Below are 23,306 nucleotides of genomic sequence, written 5' to 3'. Positions count from 1 at the left end.
TGTTGTATGCCATAGTATCAAATCGCAACCAGTTGATTTCTAGAGACAGTCGATATTCAAGGATACCGGTGTTTGATCACTTGCAATTTTTCTATCACTTCTTGTGATTGCTGCATGTGGTATGACATGGGCATAACTTCCTGGAGTTGTATTGCGGTAAAATTGTTGAAAGCAAGACACTATCCTATTAGGATAAAATTTCCCATCTAGGATTGAAGATTTTGTTGTCTTCAAATAACAAGAATATACATCTTGTTACATTGTTTTACTTGTTGAATGTGTGGAAACAAGCTTAGATCCTAATTAGACTCTTATTTGTGTTAATTTCCACAGGTATTGCATCTTATGTTTACATTAATATGTTATGGCAATGAAAAGTGATATGAGCTGTCCCCATTGGCTGTCAAAGATGACAGTTGTGAAATTTTAATATCATCTCCCAATATTAAGTTTTTTATTGCTGAAACACCTTATTGCAGGCGTACTTGGTGTGCAGTTTTAACTTCAAATTAAAATTAAATTTCTAAATACCCTTTCTTGTTTATAAATATGTTTGCTGTTGTCATTTCCCCATCCCTTTTTACCTACATATTTGTACGTACTTTCAAATTCAAGAGTTCCTACTTTGGACTGAGTAGATCAGATCAGTATCATTTGAATTCATTGACATTAACCAGATTGTCTTGGTTTCCTTTCTTCCATTTCTCATTTCAGACACAAGTAATTCTACCTGTGACAGCAACCAGTTTCAGTGCACAAATAACACAGCTTGTTTACCAGCAGCTTGGCAATGTGATGGCACAATGGACTGCCCAGACAATTCAGATGAAGAAGGATGTAAGTTTGTCATGAAAGCTTCTATCTAGCATGGATTGATCAGTTGCTCATTCTCTGTAGTTCAGCCTCACCATCCAAATACTTGGGGTCCATTTCACTAAACTTTACAAAGCTTCATAAGTGTCAAAATCAATCGTAGCTTACGACGTATCATAAGTTCCATTTCACCAAAATGAGTTACGATCGGTACCCTTCGACCCTTCGTAAAGTTACATTTAGTAAAAGATTATTTGTAACTTACGAATGGTTACTCAAGTTACGAATGAAGGACCACCGGTCATCGTGCTGGAAGCGGATTTAACAGTGGCTGTGTGAAAGTCAGATAGCGGGATGGTGAGGCTCTTTGGGCAATGATCGTTTTATTAATCGTGAATGGATTCAGAATGGACAAATGGTTAACTGAACAGCTCTTTATATGACATGTACCTGTGAAAAACATATTGTGTCTAGCCAGTACTCACAAGTCCCTTTCAAAAAGCTGACAATTGGTGTGTAAATGCTACACAGAGCATGTTCCAAGGTATAGGGTACAGATACACCACTATCTGTGCTTTTGTTGAGGGGTCAATATAAACCCTGTTGTTTAAAATTATATGAAGTCCACATTGTCCCATCTAAAAAGAGACAAGTGAATCACACATTATACAGGTGTGCTGAACTAGTTCAAGTGTGTTGAGCGCTTCACCATGAGTGTGATGTTTGTTTGTTTGTTTGTTTGTTATGGTTGCTCCATGCAGAGCCTGGCAGCACACTTGGGTCCTGATAGGACCAGGCTCAAATAAAATGCTCCTAAGCCAGGCTTACACACTTATAGCTTGCTGACTTTAAATGTATGGAATTGTGGTACATTTTACAAGAATTTTGTATAAAATTATACTTTGTGCTGTCATAGTTTCAACTCATACATGTAGATACTTGTCTCTGATGATAATCTAGACTGGTTTTAATTTTGATTTTATCAACACAGCATTTATCTACTTCTGGTATTCAATCATTGTAGATAAAATTAACCCTTTTAAAATGCATATGAAATTATGAATGAAAATGAATGTTTCAGTCAGTTGGTCTGTTAGATGATGTAAGCCAGAACCTTTTAACCTTTTACTTATTACTCCAGTGATTTAATATAGAGAGCAATGTCAATATATATGTTGTCGTCATCAGTCATAGCAGATTGTGTGATAATAATTTAAAAGCCTGCAGCATGATGAGTCTAAATAGAGCATCTCCAACTTTGTATGACCTATAATTTTCATTGCAATGTACATGCGCAAGCTTGTCAACAACTGTTCGTGTCTGTGGGGTGGAGGGATTCATTATGATCATAGTATTGTGATTATGGGAAAATACAATCACTGAATTATCGTTAAGTTTACGGCACAGATGTCAGTGCATAGTAAATTCATTGATCGGATGTGTAAAAATCCATACAAGCAGTACATATGAACCTGTTGGAAATGATTGAAATCCGGGCAAAATAGTCCCATGGCAGCTAATGATATACCAGAAATACGAATTCCATGGCATGAAGTATTGATGTGGCCACAAGGTGACCTGGAATTTTCTGTGAAGAATGCGAGTTTACTCAAGCGTTGTCAATTTAGAGATAGTAATTTATCCATATGGTTCTTGTGATGATTATTCTGCCGTGACCAGATTTCAAAAGAATTTTAAGGCATATATGCCGCCTCAATGCGTAGGCTGTATTAATAAATCACAGTTTCTAAGTTAATCTTGTTCCATTGTGGTCTTTAATCAATTTCATTTGGGGGGTTGGAAATTGGCAATTGGGAAGGTGAAGGTCAAAAATTTGAAAACAAAGAAATACAAAAGCAAATTTCCTTGTATGGGAGGAGAGTTGGAGCTTTATTTGTGGGGTCAAACCCCTCCCCCCTTAAGCTCACAAAGACCACACTGCTCTTTTTAAACATGCTATACTCCGAGAATCACTAAAAACCCAGTCACCGTTCCACCTGAAAATCTTTTTGTCAGGGTGAAGGGTCACTGGATTTAGAAGTTGTCAGTTTCTGGATGTAACACAGGTTTTTGGGATTGCCAGGTACAAAAGCCATAGGCTAGCTCTGTTCCCACTTCCTCAAAAAAAAAGATTTAAAAATTGAATGAAATAGATACTTAAAGATAGACAGAGTACACAGAGTGACAGTAAAAGTGCAATCCGTATTAAACCATGAAAATATGATTATTCAAACTTGAAATACCAATTTTGCATGATCCTTATTCAGGTTTTTGAAAAGTTTGAAATGAAGTAAGGTTTCCTAGCACTGTACATGTAAGTTCCATTGTAGTGTATTTCCATTGGTTTCACCAGCATCAAATTGTTTCAGGTGATTGCCCTATAATAGGATGACTCTCTGTTAATAATAATGTTATGCTTATAATGTTATCTGGTGTTATTACATTTCATGCAGGTGAACACAAAAAGACAACTTGTGGTCCTAATGAGTACCTTTGCCCAGGCACCACTGTATGCATCCATGGCAAGCAGCTTTGTAACTGGCGTCGAGATTGCCCGGATAAAAGCGATGAGGGAGCTCATTGCCGCAGAGGTAATTATACATTCATCTTCTGTATGAAAGACGTACATTCATGCGACCACAAAAACCTTGAGTTACACACTTAAACTGAAATGTAGCCTCCACATTCTATATATGCAAGTTATTTATAATGAAATTGCGGAATTGTGCTTGCTTTAGGTATACATTTCAATTGCATCGCGAATAACCTTTAGCATTGCCAGAAAGTGGAGTTTGGCCGTAAGTGTTGATTTGATGAATGGGCCTGGGGAATTGTGCGATTAAAGCGTAGAGGACACCTTTGATATTTGAATATCATATATTATAATGGATTGTAAGCACTGTGATTATCATCTAGGAAGGCAAGAGCTGGCTTGTATGATGTGACTTTGCTTATTCGTGCCAATGAGAAGCTAATTGCTTCTTTGTATTTGGAAAATGATTCAGTGCATCTACAACACAATGCCGTCGTTACAGAGAAGTTATCTTACACTTCCCACAATGCATTTCTTCCATGTACTTATTTGTAAATGCCACAATTGTAAGATGTGGATGAGCTCTGTTAGTGTAGGTATTTCTTGTCACTGAATAGCAGATCAGTTTAGGGAAGAAATACATTGTATACATTGTGGGAAATGTAATTTATCTTGTCTGGGGTTACTACAAATAGGCTATTCCATTTGAAATACATACACCTGGTATGGAAGACATGGCCTTAATCTCCCACACAGGGAGTGTGAATTTCAAATGGTGTTACCTGAATGGGTGATTACATTTTAAATTTGCACTCCCTGTTTGGGAGATTAAGGTCATGTCTTCCATAGAGGGAATATAGATTTCAAGTGGAACAGCCCAATTTGTTCATCCTTAAACTGTAACTCCAAAGTTCCTGAACCTCAGAGCTTCAACCTTTCCTATGGACTAGGCAAGAGATTTTGTGGTGAATAAATGGTGTGCTCATCAGAAGGGATGCCCAGATTATTAAATTATTGGATATAATCCAAATGTTATCATTCTGAGGCTAAGCTACTTAGGAAGCAGGTGCTGCGACAAATTCAAGCTTCAGAATTTTCATCGGATTATCATCTAGAAAGGAAAGAGCTGGTTCATATGATGTGACTTCAAATCACAGACGAGAAAATATACAGACCGATTTCCAACATGCAAAGTCCCAGCATTACCCATTACAAGGTCCAATTGTTGCACGAAGTGCGACAGACGAAGCTGCTACACACATAATGCGAAGGCATGCCAATGTTGGCATGATTGGTTAGACATGCAGAATCTAAGGATCGGCCTTCATGAATATGCAAGAATTCACAGTATATAAAGCTCAAGGACTGGGTATGTTAAAAGATTTTGGTCTGTTGGTGAATATAGTCTGTATATTTTCTCATCTAGTAGCTTGAACTCCCGGCTTGAACTCTTTCATTTTATTTGCAGAATCATGCAGTACATCTACAGAATAAGGCAAAGAGTTTGAATACCGTATTTTGTCAAATAGTCGCCCCCTCAAATAAATGCCTCCCAGCACTTTTTTCAACCAAGATGTTTAAAAAATGCAGACATTTCCATGCTATCTTGTGTAGTAAGCTTACCAAGTTGCCCACATGGTTGATAATAGCGTCAATAATTGGCGAAAATCTGGATTGGAAACCCGGAAGTGAACCAGAAGTCAGTGTTTCTAGTTCATAGTTCATCATTTTAGCATGAGTTTTAAGTTTACCTAATGATTTAAACGGGAATCATCGTTCTAAAATTGATAAACGCCCCCCTTGGGAAAATGTAATGCCCCCGGGGGCGTTTATTTGATGAAATACGGTAGGTCACTGGAGATGTGTCATATAAAATCCTAACTGTAACTTCAAAATGTCAGAAACTCTGAGCCTTATAGCCAGATTCTGTTGTGAATAAATGGTGTGCTCATCAGGAGGATAACTAGATTATTAAATTATTGGATACAATCCAAATGTTATCATTCTAAGGCTAAGCTGCTTAGGAAGCAGGTGTTTAGACAAATTTAGGCTGCGAATTTGTTACTTGCAGCACATAAGCGTGTATTAGTTTATTTGCGTCACTGTGTCTGTTTTATAAACATGGTAAAGTGACTGAAAAAAACAAACCAGAGCATTTTCAAAATATGTTGCAAAAAGATCAAATTTTCAAGCTTTCGGTGATATTTTAGGGTCATTTTAGCCTGCAAAAAAAAAAAATCATGACTGACTTGAAATGTCCAGACGCCGGGTAAAACCGGGTTTTTTTCGTCACCTTACAGTTTATTTTCATCCTAAGCCTGATTTGTTATGTATAGCTCCTAGGTGGAGACTTTGGAGACCTTAAGTAATTAAGTTTACCATATTAGGAAGATACAAAACCTGTACAATCAACTCAAGTTGATTCAATGGAACGTTGGTGTAGAGTTTGAAGTATGGGATTTAAATAACAAAACAATTTAAATATCTTATACATTTGTATAGTTACACAAAATATGACATAAAGTAGTCCTAAAATTCTAGCGGATAGAACTACGTACTTGTAGAGTCAGCAAGATTTATTACAAATTTGGAAATATTACTACTATGTTGAAAATGTTACAAAACATGTCTGATGCATGAAACCTGAGATAAATAAATGTAAAACTAAGGTCATTGACATTTACATTAAGTTGGCAATATGACTGGAAGATAACCACCTACACATTCATGTCTATCATGTTAAGCTAGTTTAATGGAAAAGAATTGAAAGGCGAATATTAAAAGGCAACCATTTATAGAAATCAATGTTATTTATTTCTGTATGTGAGAGGTAGTAAAACGCTGTCTGGAGTATGGCATACGATGTGTATTTGGTTTACCTTTGAAGTCCTGTGCAAATACTAAAAGCACTTATTTCGGCAGGCAAACGGTTATATAATTTTACTTTTTTGGAGCCGGCAAAGAAAGGAGTTTCCTTTTGTTAAAGTAAATACAGGGATTTCCCTAGGGACTGCAGCTATGAAGCCTGGAATCAGAATAACAAAAGGTGAACTGAATGAAGTGAATGGTTAAGTATTAACCAGCTGACTGGGTTCAGGTGGTGCATTCTATTCATAAGGGAAGGTTAAGGTCATATAGGAAATATATATATATATATATATACATGGTGTTCATTACCTTTTCAATTTACTTGTATCCTGTTTTCTGTCTATAGTTCCCTCTGTAAATTGCAATGTAAGTGTTGATAGCATACTTAAGATATTTATGTTACACCTGAATCAAAGAACATGCTTCAAGTAGGTTACTTGGCGCCTTGCAGAGGGGGGTGTTTCAGGCAGTATATTTCACTGCTAGTTGAAGCAAAGTAAATTATTGATTTATCATAACATTATTTCAGTCTTGTAAGCAAATGTTACATGATTTTAATGAAACAATAAGCTGGGTACCTTCAGTCCAATTGAATTGACAAATTACATTGAAAAATCAATGTCACCTGTCAATGTCCGTTAAAATACTATATGTTGCTAATGCTGAAAGTTATTATAAGCCATACTACTTTTCCTCTTGGTAAGTGACATTAACGCATTCAGGGAGGTGTTTCACATGCTCATCTGTGATGGGTCTCTGAACTCGTGCATCGTGATTATAAGCTGCACCCAGTGATACGTGCACTGATGTCATTGACTCGCTAAGGTGAAAAATAATATAGTGAGTATAGTTGTTAAGTGAGTGAATACAACAAAATAAAAATGGGATATCTTTGGGGCAATTTGACATGCCAACAATTACAGAAATTACTTAATTATATGAACTTGTTTAAAACAAGTCTTGTATGTATTGTAGTTATACCAAATAATGATTTTAATACTAACAGTAGTATAAAGTATTTATAAAATGATAAAAATCTGACAACAAAGGTTCACATTAAAATACTCTTAACAATGTTTTAAAAGAGAGCTACAAAATACAATTTAATTATAAAATCATGTACAGAATTATACATATAAAACTCATAACTAAATAAGGTGATTTAAAACTCCAAAATAACAAATTTAATTTCTCATTGGTGCTACAAATATCAATATTTGCCATATTTATGAATATTAATGAGCTTATTTGCATATTTTGCCTACATTTTGCCAAAATTTCATTTATCCACTCTGCAGTTTAAACGTAATAACCGAAACTTAGTTAGGTGATTGGATATGGTGGCTTTGATGTGCTGTATAGTTTGCATCATCTTATTTGCATATTTATGAATATTAATGAGCTGATTTGCATGTTCTGCCTACATTTTTATACATCCACTCTGCAGCTTAAACGCAATAACTGATTTACAAACCTTTATTATTTACACACCTTTATGTGGGGGCCACCTTAATTACGAACCGCGTAATTCTAGCTAATATTGAAATGTCGCTATTTGTACCAGAGTGTATTATCACACCTTGGCAATATCAGTTCCCTGAGTTTCATATACAGGTAGGTGAACCAGGTCATTCAGCACTAAATTGTTTGTCCAAGAGTATTCCATCTGGAAACTGAATTTCACCTCAGATAAAATAAAATTCCTGTACCTACCTACAGACTACCAGACCCATTGAAATCATCAGTAGGCCATGCACCCTATAAGCAATATAATAAATATAGTATGCACTCAAAAGGCTTTCGTTATTATGCAGTAAGAATATCTTATTGAGTGCTGCTAAGTACTCACATAAAACTGAGCTAGTAATTGAAAATATGATGCAGGATATTGCTTTGGAAGCGCCGGATATTGCTAAATGGGGAATAAATGCGTTCGTGCTAACATGATCAGAACATTATGTCTGCATTTTCATGTGATATTGTAAATAATTAAGGATTCATTATTATGATTGTCATTGACATGGGGAAAGATTTCCTAAACTTACTGAGGGTGAGCCAGACTGTCTGTCAATTTTGATGAGGATGTTGCTCCTCAATGTTCTTGAGGGAACGTATGTATTCATTATGAACGAGGGAGGAGTGAAGGAGGTACACTATGGCGTGAATAAGAAATTGGATTCTATGACTGGGGGACAGTTCATGGGATGTAAGCAGTGCTCGAGTAATATGTGAGAGGGTTCCCTTCAGTTGCAAATCATGACAGGGGCCTTTTAAAGACACGATCAGCAAGTCTTATGTGTATTGAAATCTGTAAATGGGAATGCTGCCAGTTATGTGTCAGAAATTAATATCATTTGGCTGTGTTTACTTAAAGTGATTTCATGACTTTAACATCAATTGCTGTGTTTTATACAGTAATAAGATAGCTCTATAAAAAGATCAACTTAAACATTTAAAATATGATGTTTTAAACATACTAAATGAAGTGCCCTTGATGTTGAAAAAAGCAGCTTAAAAATTCCTTTGAATTAAGTTAATTAATTAACACCTTAATCTTATTTTTTCTTCAACAGTGCAAGAGTGGCTGAATGGTAAAAATATTGAATTGCAATCAAGCATTGAGCTGTCTCGAATTTATGTATGAGTGCTGTAATAGCTATCATTATGTGGAGCTTCCGCACAGTTTAGGACATACCTATTGATTTTTAACCAGAGGCCTTATGTCACAATTTTAGCCCAATGAAAATTAGATTTGCTGCACAAGAATTTGCAATTCTGTATTACAATTAGTCAGTTTGGGGTATTTTTGAGCGCAAAGTGGGCCAATTTGAGAAAAAATGCTGCCTTTGGTACACCCAATTCCAGGGAGGGTAAACACTGGTACCTATGTACCTACTGTATTTCAAGTAACAACAAATGAAATTAACCCTAAAGCCCCAGGCCTATTTTGGCAAGGAGGAAAGAAAGAAGAGGGAGGAAATTTTTTTTTTTTTTTCGTTTTTGAAGGAGGGACCCCTGGCTGGCCAAGCTACCCATATGGCTGTTAGTATTATGATGCAATTGCATCACATTGGATACCCAGATGCTTTGTGAATTGTGGTGTTTGGTTCGGTTAGGGTTAACAATTACAAGGACTGTAGAAAAGCAGTTGTGGAATAGCAGTACAGGAATTGAACCAGCAACTCTTCTGTGTACTTGACTCACAGGTGCTAGACATTAACTTTTCCAATGTATGGCGGACACAAAAGGAAGGTGGTATTCCAAGTGCGTAAAACCCAGGGAATACAAAAGACTTGACCCATTTTGTGTAGCACCCTCCTATAGTGTGCGCCATACCTCTAAAAGGCTAATGGGCATTTATATCCTTATTTATCCTACTTTGTAACAATTTCCCATCAATATCCTTTTTGTTTCTTTTCAGCAAATTCTAATAATTGCAAGAGGGCTGATTGCGCCGAGAAATGCAAGGAAACTATCTCTGGTCATTTCTGCTACTGTAATGATGGGTATCAGGTTATTAAAGAAACTGGTGCCTGCGAAGGTAATGTAAAAAAATGTAATTTGTTCATTACTCCACCTGATTCCAGAAACAAATACAGCCTTATTATCATATTTGTTCCATTAACAGCCCATGCCCCTATAAGCACGTACCCAGAGACTTTACTATGTTCAAGATCCAACTACACATGTATCAAACAGGGAACCATCTACCGTATTCATTCCAATAAGCGGCCAAGGCGCTTAACAAAGTCATTTTGGGTGGGCGCTTATTTTTTACCTGGTTTACCTAATTTTTCTATTTGATACCTGGGACAGCTGTCCCTATTTTTAAAATGATTTTTTTTTAATGTTCTAAGCTTGCATATTTAGGCATTGTGAAAAGAATGCTAAATTAATGGTGTTTCTTTAAAAACATCATTTTAAGTCAAACCTGACAAATATGACATCACCCTAAATTGTAACCTTTTCTTATATGTACCCAAATGGTTTGAATTTTGACATGATGACATTTTTAAATGTCAGTGACTATTCATATCTTTTTAAATTAAACATTTATGATCAAAACCTAATCAAGTAAAACAAGTCGTTTGTAGTTTATGGCAACAAAAAATGCAACATGAATAATTTTGTATGTCACTCTTTTCAGGGATAGAATTCATTCACATTGGGGAATATTGTCAGACCAATTTCAGTAGTAACTTTGAATCAAAATTTTGTACTTTCCTTGGAAGTGAATTTGAAAAACTTAAGAAAAAGATATCATAAGTTATATAACTAACAGGGCTGGATAGCCCTACAGAAGTCCGCAAAGGGTTTGCTTTGTCTGTAAAAAATAGCAAAATTGGTGAAAAATGTCAACAAATTGGATAAATATACCTCAAATCATGAACTTCCTGTGATTAAAAAAAAAAAAAGGATCCATTAATCAATTACAGAGGGGATAATGGCCTACTTTTGGCCAGAATGAAGATTTTTCTTAAAAAGGTCTGCATTTGGAAAACCTACACTCCCCCACAAACAAATTCTGGCTATGGGTCTACTGGATAGTATCAGAAATGGTTAGATAGTGACATTAAATAAATGTTTGGAAACCTCCAGACTTTGTTTAATTTCACACATGATTCATTTTCTTCAACCTTTTGTCTTAAAAGGTTTATTTTGTAACCAAAAAATGTTAAAAGTTTACCGGTATTTATTCATGACTGTTGACTGTTAGTTGCTGGGATCAGTGTGTGAAAGTTTAGCTGTACATGCTTGGTATTTGTAATACATAAAACCTTGAACTTAACCATAGCCCTTATTATATTCATTGTATGGTTAGTTTCCATGACAGTGTATTATGCATTTAGAAAAAGATAATATTTATCAGAATTAGTAGCATACCATCCTTTTTTAAACAGTGCTGTTAATTTCCCATATTGAATGGTTAGTTGATATTGCGCTGTAGAGAGTCCTTACTTTATTTAGTTTGTTCGGCTTATAATAGGCGAAAATTATTTGGTTTTTGTTACTGTGCATGTTAATTCACATAAGCTGGCGCCAGTCATGGATTACGCAAACATACAACTAGCATAAGTGTCGCACCCAACTGCATGCACACCATATGCGGATGTTATGAGTCTTATTTTTTTCGCCCATTATTAGCCGAACAAACTTTATAAGAGAATGCCTTTCAAATTAAATTCAAATTCAAATTGCAGCCAAGAGGCTGAATTACGAGTACATGAATTTTACAATTTGCTCCAAAGGTGGTCTGTATTTCTCCATTTAACAGTGCCCTGAAATGTGTCTGTGGCTATTTGAGTGTGTACTATTCATTGGAAGTGCACATAACACATGAATACATGCTATCAGAAGAGGTTATTATTAGGAATGCAGCTGCAAACACCTTTGTGCTATCCATTGCAAATCATTAGAGGATGCATAGTGTAACGCATCACACAGGAATTTGTATCTAATTTAGGTGTTCCCGATTAGCTCAGCAGGGCTCCATTACATCCCTGGCGTGCCACTGTGGAAGCTGAGTGGCTGTTAACTCTGGAGGGTCTAACCCTCTCCGCAGTCAACTGGGTGGTTTTGTGTTGATCGCTACATTCAACATGTCAATGAAACTAAATACTAGGATATGCACTCCACTGACACCCAATTGTAGACGATAATGAGTTTGGGGATATTGGATGCCATGGCATTAATGTGTTAGGTTTCTATGGTTACAACGTTGTTGCTTTAATTTGGAAAGCAGTCATGTGATTATTACAAAGCTGTTACCAAGGAGTCAATAGATTTAGTTTTTCATGGTTTCCAGCCCATATACATTTTATGTTTGAATTTGGGCATGAATGCTATAATAAAAAAAGGCAGGTATTTCTCATTTTTAAAGGTGTAATTTTATATTAATGTATTTTGTAATTTTTTTTTTTTTTTCAGCATCAAATAACAGGGACTGTCTTTTGGAATTTGCAGGAGAGCATTAAATAGCTCTTCTGGAGCCGTCAATGAGAGGTGTTTAGAGCATTTACATGTACAATAGAATGTAAGAAGAGAATGGTCACCTGAGGCGAGCTAAAAATCAATATCCTATATCAGATGCTCTCCTCAAAAAGCAGTCCCTGAAATAAGATACGATTTTTGTTGATGCATCTATTCTTTGTTTTATTCAATCACCAATATGATTGAATGAATCTTAACTAGAAGGGAATAAAACAATTGCATTAAAAACAAACAAACATTTATAGAGTTGTTTAACTAAGTGTGACAAGTTATAAGCTACAACAGCAAGGTCCCTGAGGGGGACAGGTAAATGGCGAGTTAAAAATGGGCGAGTTAGATGCAAAGCGAGTTAGAATGGTGAGTTACCCCCTGCAGAAATAAAGAGTGACTCCTGCTGAGAATATGGCAAGTCTCGCCAGCGAGTTAAGGGCAAGTCCCGCCAGCGAGTCTCCATTTTAACTCGCTTTTTTTAAATCACCTTTTCTTAACTCGCCTAGTTGCCACTCCCAAGGTCCCTGTATTCACTGAAATGTGAAAATACATATTATGGTTAGTTACATTTTCAGATTGTCACTTTCAATATATCTTGAGCTTCATAGAATGAAATTGCAGTTGTCAAATATGAGTCTTTATTCTTTAAATCTAACATTAAATGATTTTGTTTCTTTATTTCTAGATGTGGATGAATGTAGCAATTATGGTACATGTGAACAACAGTGTGTTAACACTATAGGTAGTTTTGAGTGTTTGTGTGCAGATGGGTTTATTAGTGCCAATGGAAACCGGTGTTTGGTAAATGGTAAGTTTTGTATAGTAGTACCGTAACCGCCCGGGTATAAGCCCACCTTCAGGTATAAGCCCACCCCTTATTTTTCAAAACATTCTGGGAACAAGGGTGCACTCGGCTATAAGCCCAGTACTAAATTTTGGCCAAGATCTTAAATCAAATCAATGCTTTTCTCTTACATTTAAGAACAAATAAAAAAAAATATCAGTTGATAATTAACATTCCACACTTAGAATTGTAAGAAATTGACATAGATGATAGAAATGACTGGTACATTGGTCATATACAAATGGAGATGATTTTTCTTATTTCTAAATTCAAGTACTAGCCCCTCCCCAGTTATAAGCCCACCCCCCTTTTTGAAGTGAAATCTGCCATCTAGGGGGGTGGGCTTACCAGCATTGGAAATAGCTGGTATCGCATTTTATCAATTTGCTACACAATTTTGGAGTTAAGTAGCATTTTTATACCATAGACATACACACTGAAGTATGTGAATGTACCAAGAGAAAAGTAAAGAAAGCAAATTTTGCTATGCCTAAAAAAATGCTTAATTCCAACACTGGGTCTTATACCCGAGTGGTTACGGTATATTCCCAGAATCTAATCTGAAATATAGGTAAAATATCTAATTCTTGATCATGAAAGGAAACTTGGGTACGCACAGATAGTTGCGTTGAGCGTACTTTGCAAAAATCACACACTTATGGAGCAAGCACAGCTTTTGAGAATTTACCAATCACAGTCTTCCAGTACTGTCGTCGCTAGGCAATGTCGAGGTTCGGTCATGTAGGTTGTGCGATAAATATGCTGACGCAACAGTCCACAGAAGGTACATCCTATCATGATTGAGAATTAGATATTTTGCCTAGAGTAAGTTGCGCCATCAGTTGAAATCCATACACCCCCTATTGGCATGCCCGTAATCTTCCACACAAAGGGTATGAATTTCAAATGAGGTTACCGAAATTGGAATCTACACCCCCTGTGTGGGAGATTAAGGTCATACCTTTTGGTGTATGGATTTCAACCAGGGGGGGGGGGCAAATTCCCCCAGTTAGAACTGTTTCCCCCAGTAAAAACTCAAAGTACAAAAAATTCCACTTTTTGCAGCAATTTACGCAAAATTGGTTGATTTTGTCCCCCCCTGAATATCACTTCCCCCCTTCAACCCCTCACCCCCCAAAAAATTCCTGGCATTGCCACTGCTAGTGATGAGTAAAAATCTGATCTACATGTAGGGAATAGATTGTATGCCACTACACTAGCATGATCCACGTCATGGGCAAAAATTCAGTTGCTTGTCTCTAGTGATTGGAGTGTTATTTCAGTGTTATTTCAGCTTTACAGACAGCTCAGTTGGCTTCTTGAATAGGAAATTTTTACTTTAATTATCAGCAGAGGTCTTATTTATAGCTTAGCATTGGTATTACTCTAGTACCTTTGGGTATCTCCATCAATAGACATAGTAATTAAAGAGATTTCTTTATGCTGAATCATGTATTATGTATTATGACAAAGACCAACTCAAACTCTACTGTGCTTCCCTTTTTCCCTCTCTAGGGACAGATGCTACTTTATTACTTGCCAACCTCACATCAGTGGTGGAAATCTCAACTGATGGCAAAGTCCTGTCTAAAATGGATGCAAGAAGGAATCGAGGGATCATGAGACTCGACTATGATTTTCGGAACAATAAGGTAAGATGCTGTAGTTTATGGCAAACTTTGATTATGGTTTCTTCTGGTGAAGGTTACCATGCAGTTTTGGTTTTTGGCAGATGGAAAGTGGCAAAATAAGATTGAATTTACAAAAGTACCTGAAATTTGCAAAATGTACAATTTTTGTCATTAGCATTAAATTAGCATTAAAATGTATTTACTCCCTATTCCAGTAATATTTTGGGATAAAAACATATTATCCTGTTTAATCCTAATCTGTTAGCCTTTTGTTAGTTCTAACTGGTAATAAAAGTCCAATTTTAATATTTGGCCAATTTTTGGAAATATATTCGTATACTGTGACAATCAAGCCCAAATTAAGACTAATTTCAGATTATGCATTCTAATTTTTGGAAAAGACATGTTTCATTTTTATAACAAATCATTTTAATTATAGTAACACACAAAAAAAAAGTAGTGAGAATTAGGGCAAAATTTTGGCATATGCTCAAGATATTGAATACTTAGACTTGTTCCAAGTCTTTGATCTGTGTGACTCGATTAGCAGAAAACATGCCAAAAATGCATGTTTTTGGCTCTTTTTCAAGAAATTAGTAAAATAGTGAATTTGTTTCTTTTATTTCCAGTTAGTACTAAATGAATGATTAGGATTGAGCTATGTTTCATGTTGCAGAACTTAATAATATTTTTTTAATCCCAAAAATTTAGTGTTGTATTTTTCTGGAATGGGGAGTAAATGAATGCAAACCACCTTATCTAGTGTCTAAATATAATGATTCTTGATGGAGCCTATGTTATTTGTAGTTGTGCAAAAGTTGGCACCTGTCGCAATGAAACATGAGCTTGTTGGCAAAGTTAAGAAACTGCCTGGCAAGTGAGCATAGGATTTGAAACCAAAAGTGGCACATTAATCATTGGGAGGTGCCAGCTCATATTTAATGTATGGGTGATAAGCTTCCCAACAACTTGATAATGAACTGGTACATAAATCCACATATCCTTGGTTACTTGTTATCTATATCCCGGTGTTACGCAGTGACGTACACGCAGGAAAGTAATGAATTCATGTTGAGACTATATCGTTTATCAAAATTGCATAACAATGTCATGCTTTGCTATTTTTACATTTATTTTGGGTGAATTTTTGAACCACTAATAGCAGATTGAAAAAAAAATTTGTCTTCATGCTTTGTGCTCAAAGCTTGTAGTTGGGAGAGATGGGATTTGCATTTAAAGTAGAAACTTTATATAGATATCGATTGCTCAGTGCCAAAAGTGGGAACGTGCAATAGCTGCCATGTGTAGCTGCCATGTATAGATGAGTACAATATACTCTGTAAAGTTCCAAAAGTTCACAGAGCAACTATTGCACTCGATATGCATGTTATTTGGTATATTGTGCATCAAAGACACTTTGAACAACATGGGAACTTATATAAGGCTGATCCAATCAGCCCAAAGGGGGCAATATTGAAAATTGAAATTTCATCATTATCATAAACTTGTGTATCTAAGCATGTGGGGGCACGGTGGTGCAGCGGTACAGGCTCTACCTCGCAATCGGAGGGTTGCGAGTTCTAGCTCTGGCAGTGCCAATCATGTTGTCACTTTGACAAAGCGTTTTACCTCACTTGCTTCTCTCTACCCAGTGGTGAAACGGGGAGCTGTTGTGAATATTGTCCATTGAGCACTACCCAAAGGTATGAGCATGCCTTGGGCATTGTTTGGCAGCTGACATATTCAAATGACAGCGGAATAAATGTAAAGCGCTCTGGGCTGGTTAGATCAGATTATGACACATATTGATAATACTATGTATAGGGTAGAAACAAACAAACCCATTGAAGCCCAGATAATGGCATGGAAAAACATGCTGTGCATAGAAAACATTGCATGCGGCATATCATAACATGTTGGAAACTTGCTATAGAATTCATCTCTGTGTGATGTTATCATTGGATCAGTGGTAATTTATGATGTATCAAATCAGGTTCATGAAGGTGTATTGAATGAGTATTTGTTGAAAGGTTGCATACAATAAGTCAAATAAACTGGTACCGGTAGATGTTTCAGCTACCTGTTATATTGTAGAATTGTATCTTCAAGCACATGTCTCTAAATGAGGGTTTTTATGATGAAAGGCAGACACCCTCCACAAAAACATTACAATAGATTGGCCTTACAATAATACATATTTGTACAGCCACATGTATCAGTTGTTCAAACTCTAAATAATGTTTTTTGTGGATGATGTCTGCCTTTTGTCTCTTTGTCAAAAAGCCCCATCTCATTTAGAGGCATATACCATGCTTTTGATGAAAGCTAAGTTAATCCAGGCACCATCCATCAACAAAATTCATGGAGTTTGAGCAAATAAATTACCGATACAAGCATATATACAAACAAGTATTATTGTCAGACCAATCTATTGTATTGGCATATTTATGGCTTTCATATAATTTAGCTTTCATCAAAAACTTGCTTGTTGACGAGGTTTTATGGTATTCTTGTAGATAGAATTCTAAGGTATCTTGAGAAGTTGTGATTGAATTATCTATGTATAGCTGACATATAACTATTATTCATTCATGTGTCTATTGCAGGTGTATTGGATAGATTACGCCCATCCAGATCAGCTCAACTCTGTCAATATGGATAATCTGAATGGACCGCAAGAAAATATTAAATTCATGCTGGATTTCAGTGGTAAGTTATATCAAGACTTTGACCCGGCAGAAGCAATCAAATCATTGGGCTATTCCATTTGAAATCAATTCCCCCTGTGAAAGATCCGAAGATGACACTGATATATCAATTCCAGTTGAGCTGTTAAGGTTGGTCTTAACCCTGGAATTATGGGAATTTTGGGGCTGTTGATCTAAAGTATATAAAAGTTACATATTTTGAATGGAAAAGACTTGATGAGTTAAAATGTGAGGTCAAATTTGGGATAAAATGCCGATTTTTGGAGAAAATCCCCCAAGCGTTTTTTTTTACCACAATTATTTTGGGAAACAACAAAAAACCCACTTTTTAAAAACTGTAAACTTTTTAAAAAATGTAAATTTCTAGAACCCTTCTGTTTATTTTTTGGGATTTTGACTAACTTTGAGAATCTTTAACCAAAAATTTGTTGGCTTTTTTTACCATTGGCTTTTTTTACCATTTAATGGTTTTAAAAAAAGCCAAATTTTGCTCAAAAAGTCTAAAAAAGCCTGAATTAACCCAAATTTCAATTATTTTGGTGATGTTGATTAAAATTCAAAAATATTTTTAAAAGCTGCCCATTTTGGGGGATTTTCTTCAAAAATGAGTATTTTTGCCCAAATTTGACCTCACAGATGGATTGACCACCCTTAATTCAAGTGGGATATTTGTGTCTGTTTTATGTTAAACATCTTTTCCTCTGCTTTATGGATGATAATTATTGGATCTGGAATGACTGAAACAAAATTCCAAAATCTTCTTCACAGAGGTTTGTGTTTTTTCAATAGGGAATTGCTCATTATATTGTGTTTATTAAAGGACAATTGGTTACTCTAAGTGTTCATGCTACTGTATGGACCCATACTTTCCTTTGATATACCCTATATGCTTACCTAGACAGGATGAAAACCTGTCTGACTGTCTATCTAGTTAGACATCTTCAAGAGCTCTTGACAAACCTATTATGTGCTACATTACATGTATTATTCCTGTGGTTTTAGAATCATTTGCGATCAAAAATAATTTTTTTACACTAACTACCAGGCAAGTTTTTGAGAATGCAAGTCAATCGCTTCTTTTTTTTATTATTATTAATTTGTTAAAAATAAAGAAGTGAAGCTCTGGAAACTGACACTGTAATAAAGGAAAGAAAAAATCAGAACTGTTCAGATTCGTACCAGCGCACATTCATGATTACATTGAGTTCACCCAACTCCCTCTCTTTATAATTAAAAAAAAAAAATATGTATTTCACTTTTGTAAACATTTTGACATTTTCAAGATATTCATGATGGGGTAGCTCTTCCTATAGACTGTCTGACAACTTTAGTAGTGGTTGTACAATGAATTAGCATTACAGCTAAGGGCTTTTAACCTGTCAGACTCAATAACATGAAATGAGCAACATAAAAGGTACTTGTTCCTTGCAAAGTGCTTTCATAAAGTATTTGAAAAGGTCATGCCAAACATGTTACTTAGGCCTTGAATGATTTTACATGAATGTTAATGGTGCAAAGTGGGACAAAATGCAAACACTTTGTAGCGAGTAATATTGGATTATTGTTATCTGATAATTTGATTTGTTCACACAAATTATATCGGGGTAATACAAACACAGATATTGACCAAGGAAAACAAACTCATTTGGTTTTATTTGCTTTAGATTTGAACTAGATATATTCTGATGACTGTATGAAGCTCGGGCTAACTGACATATATTAAATTGAGAGAGAGACAAATTGGGATTCAGCGGGATTGAACCCAGGGTCTTGCGATTACCGGTCGAGAGTTATACCACTGGACTACCCGAGTTGACAGTTGGTACACGGGTAATCTCATCTAGTCATGATTGCATACTCACTGTGTCTTAGCGGCTAACTATGTATTAACCCTAACCGCCTAAGGGCTTTTTGGCGACGGGAAGGGAACGAAGGAAGGCATAAAGAGAGAACAGAAAGAAAGAAGTTGTTTGCTCTGGACGGCATTCGAACCCGAGACCCCTCGCATGCCAAGCACTGGGTCTGCGACACTTTGCCACAGGTCTTAGGCTTCGCTGGCCAGCTTAAACAGTGCCTATACATCACTTAGAGCGATTAGTCATCACACCAAGTGGGATGCACGCACGAACAGCGCATATATCAAGTAGTATTTTGTAGTATACAGTCCTGTTAGGGTTAAGTAATGAAAAAAGGAGGCAGCCTGTATGCTTCACCCTGGCAGGGCGTAAGACGATGCGAGATGCAATTAATATATGCGCGGATCGGAAATAAATGATGCAACCCCAAGAAATTATAATTTAAATCAAATATAATATTTGAAATCGTAACTCAATTGTACGGGTGGATGTGTTTGTGTCAGGGTCTTAGGCAGGATTTGAAGGTTTGGGTGTGTAAATTCAAAAAATTGGGTGTGTAAATTTAAGATTTTGTATACAAAGTATAGGCCATGTGGGCAAAAACTGGGTGTGTATTTACAAATTTGGGTGTGTAAAACACTCCCTACACAGCTGGCTGCCTAAGCCCTTGGTTTGTGTCCATAGATTATATGAGCAAGCAATTTGACAATGTTTTGTAGCATACCCGTATTTGATTACTGCAACACTAAAAAATCCTAATTTTTGTTTAGACAGTAAATGCTGACATAAATGGAAATGAGTTGCTCTTATTGCAGTGACTTGGGGGACCTTTATTAAATATATTTTAATCTAATCCAGTGCAACCAAAATTTGGAAAAAGTTAAAAATTTTTGTTCATTTTGTTTGTTCCAATAAAGACAAGACATGCATATTATGGTATGGTAATATTTCAAATATGTTAGCAATTTTACTAAAAGCCTTTTTTTAAAAGAATTTTTGTTCAGTGAATATTTAAGCAGTGCACCAATTGTTAGCATGGTAGTTATCATTCAGGGAAAGAAATAAGTTATTGTGGACCTTTAAGCGATGATATCAGTTTGCCAGACGACTATTGTCACATGGCGGCTCATGTGCAAGAGATGCAGCTCTTCATTACCTCAAATGGTGTAACTAAACACTTTTATTAAAGAAGGGAACTGTGTTAATATCCTATATAATAGCGCTGAAGAGGAACGCCCATTCAGATCAAAGTCATAGTGTACACCCGTGTGGTAATCAGTGTTGCCAAAACTTTTCAGCATCAAGGCGCGGCGCATTGACTCGCCAGGCCGCGGTAAAGGATTCTCAAGTAGCCCAATTTTAAGCTTCCAAAAGCGCCCAATACGGATATTTGGGCGGATTTACCCAAATTTAGATCGCAAAACACCCAATTGGGCGGAAAAGCACTTGACTTTGAAACTTCCGGTACTTACTGGGAAGTTACTGACCGATCAATAAATGGTCACAAAACCCATTGTAATTTCAATTTGGAGCTTCAAAGACTCCAAACCTTTATAAATCGGCTAAATTGAAAGGAAAATACATCAAATTAGTGCCGCGGCCTGAGACTGGCAAAAGTAGCCCAATTTTAGACAAGTAGCGGCATGCTTTTTTGAGTAGCGGCAAGTGATCGCCAAGTAGCCCAATTGTGCGCCTAAGGCGCGGCGTTGGCATCACTGGTGGTAATTTGATTTAAGTCTTAGCAACATGAGCTATTAGTTATTGTAGCAAAGCAACACAATATGTTACATTGGGGTATTTGAGCTCATGACAACATGCCATCCATTGTGATCTACCATTAGCAGCCTACGCATGTTGTAAATTTATGGATATAATTGTGTGATGTAACAAGGTGGTTATTCTCAATTAAACTGCAACATTACATTTTTATGATGTTTGATCAAGTTACTTGTTTGTTATGTCTTGTTATTGCTGAAGTGAAGACATCAATAGACTGTTTTGAAGTATGTGCATTTGCCCCATTTAGTTGAGCACAAAAAAATTGAAAAGGTTGACTGCTTGACATTTTCGAAATGTTTTCAAACACTTAATGCAGGATCAGTAGCATTACTTGTTATGTAGATTTGGTGCCGCGTTCTGAGCTTAACACCATATTGCCTTTCAAGCCAGGAGAAGATTTATTGTGAAATAGATGAATCGCACATAGATGTAGATTACTAGTACATAGATTTCTATTAGCTACAAATCCTAGAGGAGCTTTTGTCAGTTGTCAGCCAGATCTAAGATCTTATGGTGATCACTGTTAGTCCCATGATACAAATATTTAAACATGAGGGGGAGTAGATAAGGATGTAAATGTAGCCCCTTGTCTCTATTTTATTTAGGCATTTTCTTTCAATTTTCTGGAAACTATTTTGACAAATAGAGACTATAGTCCATTTGGCTTCCTCGAGAGAGTGACGTCAGCACGGTTAATATTCAATTGTGTGTGTTTATTCAAAGAACTGATACGTTTACATGTGCGATCAAAAAGGGTAATCTGTGCACACGCGAAGAAACTCCGACAAAGTACTATGTCACTCTCCCGAGGAAGCCAGATGGACTATATAGAGACTTCATAATTCATCTTATAATATTCATTACACCACTGAAATTCACTGATAATACTTTGTATGAAATGTAATTATTCCTCTTTTTCTATTATTATATAAAAAATTTAATCTAATCAGTGTTTAATTTGGTTTTGATATTTAATCAAATTGCTATCAAAACTGGATCTGTAAAATAATTAATTATGTCATGCACATTTTTGTATATACAGCAAAAGTTGAAATTCTTTCAAGATTAAGTTAAGATGCGTTTTGCCAATATGTGAACCATTTTTCTTACTTTTAAATTCACGGTTCTAAGATTCCTACATTCACCTATACACAAGGGAATATATATTGCGCTCAAAAAGTATCCAAACACACAAAAGCAATTTCTTAAACACACTAAAACTAAATTACAAAATAAACTAGTTGATAGATAGAGAATTTTGTTCTGCATATTTTGATACCTCATTCGGTACGATACGACTTTATTATCCTAACTTACAGCAATTTGAATAAAAAAGAGAGCTTTTCAAAAGTGACAAAAATTTACATTGACTTTTCCCTCAAGCGGAATGAGCATTTATCCGTTAAGCTTATTGAACCAGTAACAATAGGTAGCAGAAATTGCCTTGAAGGAGGAAATATCTAAATTTGTCACTTCTGAAACTTTTTATAGCTTTGTGGAATAAAATCGCATCTTGCCAAATAGGTATCAAAGTATGCAGAACAAAATTCTCCATCTATCAACTATTTTATTTTGCTATGTAGTTTTAGTGTCTTTAAGATATATGGCTTTTGTTTTAAGTGTTCGGATCCTTTTTTGGTGCAGTATATTTATGAGCTGTTTTGCGGTAGCTGCATGACATGCAAAAGTGAAAATAAAAAAGCGTGAAAATTTCCACTTTTATAACATTTGAATAGTACAAGGAAATGAAAATAATGCATTCCTTTTCTTTGGAGTAAGAAGCAGGAAGTTTAGGACTACATTTGTAACAACTGCCTAGCTGAGCTTTGATCTATAGTGCTCTGATGTCTGCAAGATAATTAGTGTATATCTTTAGCACATGAAACTATATATGGGCTATTCCAGATGAAATCCATACACCCCCTATGAAAGATATGACCTTAGTCTCCCATGTAGGGAGTGTGAATTTCAAATGAGGTTACCTAAATGGGTGGCTGCATTCGAAATCTCTACCCCCTGTGTGGAAGATTAAGGTCATGTCTTCCATAGGGGGGTGTGTGGATTTCAATTGGAATGGCCCAATGATGCAAATGTTACAGGCAAGCATATGTTCTATTTAACAGATGTATAACATATCAGTAGCATCATTTGTGTAACCTATATACATTTGTGTACACGGGATAAACAAATTTATTCAAATTCAGGGGTATATAAACTTGACAATTGCCTATATTTTGGTATGGAAAAATTAAGCACTTTTGGAAGATATGGATGACAAAAGCTCCTACAACT

The 23,306-nt window shown here is 35.9% G+C and overlaps 1 protein-coding gene across 1 annotated transcript in view; it reads left to right on the top strand.

Moving 5' to 3' along the window:
- The window catches only part of LOC140153760 (low-density lipoprotein receptor-related protein 1-like), a 228,719-nt gene that overhangs the window by 52,399 nt on the left and 153,014 nt on the right, over positions 1–23,306 (top strand). Inside the window, 6 exon segments of the mRNA XM_072176614.1 lie at positions 715–837; positions 3,267–3,404; positions 9,636–9,755; positions 12,882–13,004; positions 14,556–14,692; positions 17,278–17,380. Coding sequence (XP_072032715.1) covers positions 715–837; positions 3,267–3,404; positions 9,636–9,755; positions 12,882–13,004; positions 14,556–14,692; positions 17,278–17,380 — 744 coding nt within the window.

This window comes from Amphiura filiformis, chromosome 5 (genome assembly GCF_039555335.1).
Source record: "Amphiura filiformis chromosome 5, Afil_fr2py, whole genome shotgun sequence".
In the NCBI taxonomy this organism is placed as follows: Eukaryota; Metazoa; Echinodermata; class Ophiuroidea; order Amphilepidida; family Amphiuridae; genus Amphiura; species Amphiura filiformis.
Note: the sequence above shows the minus strand (reverse complement) of the source record. Positions and strands in the feature narration are given on the sequence as shown.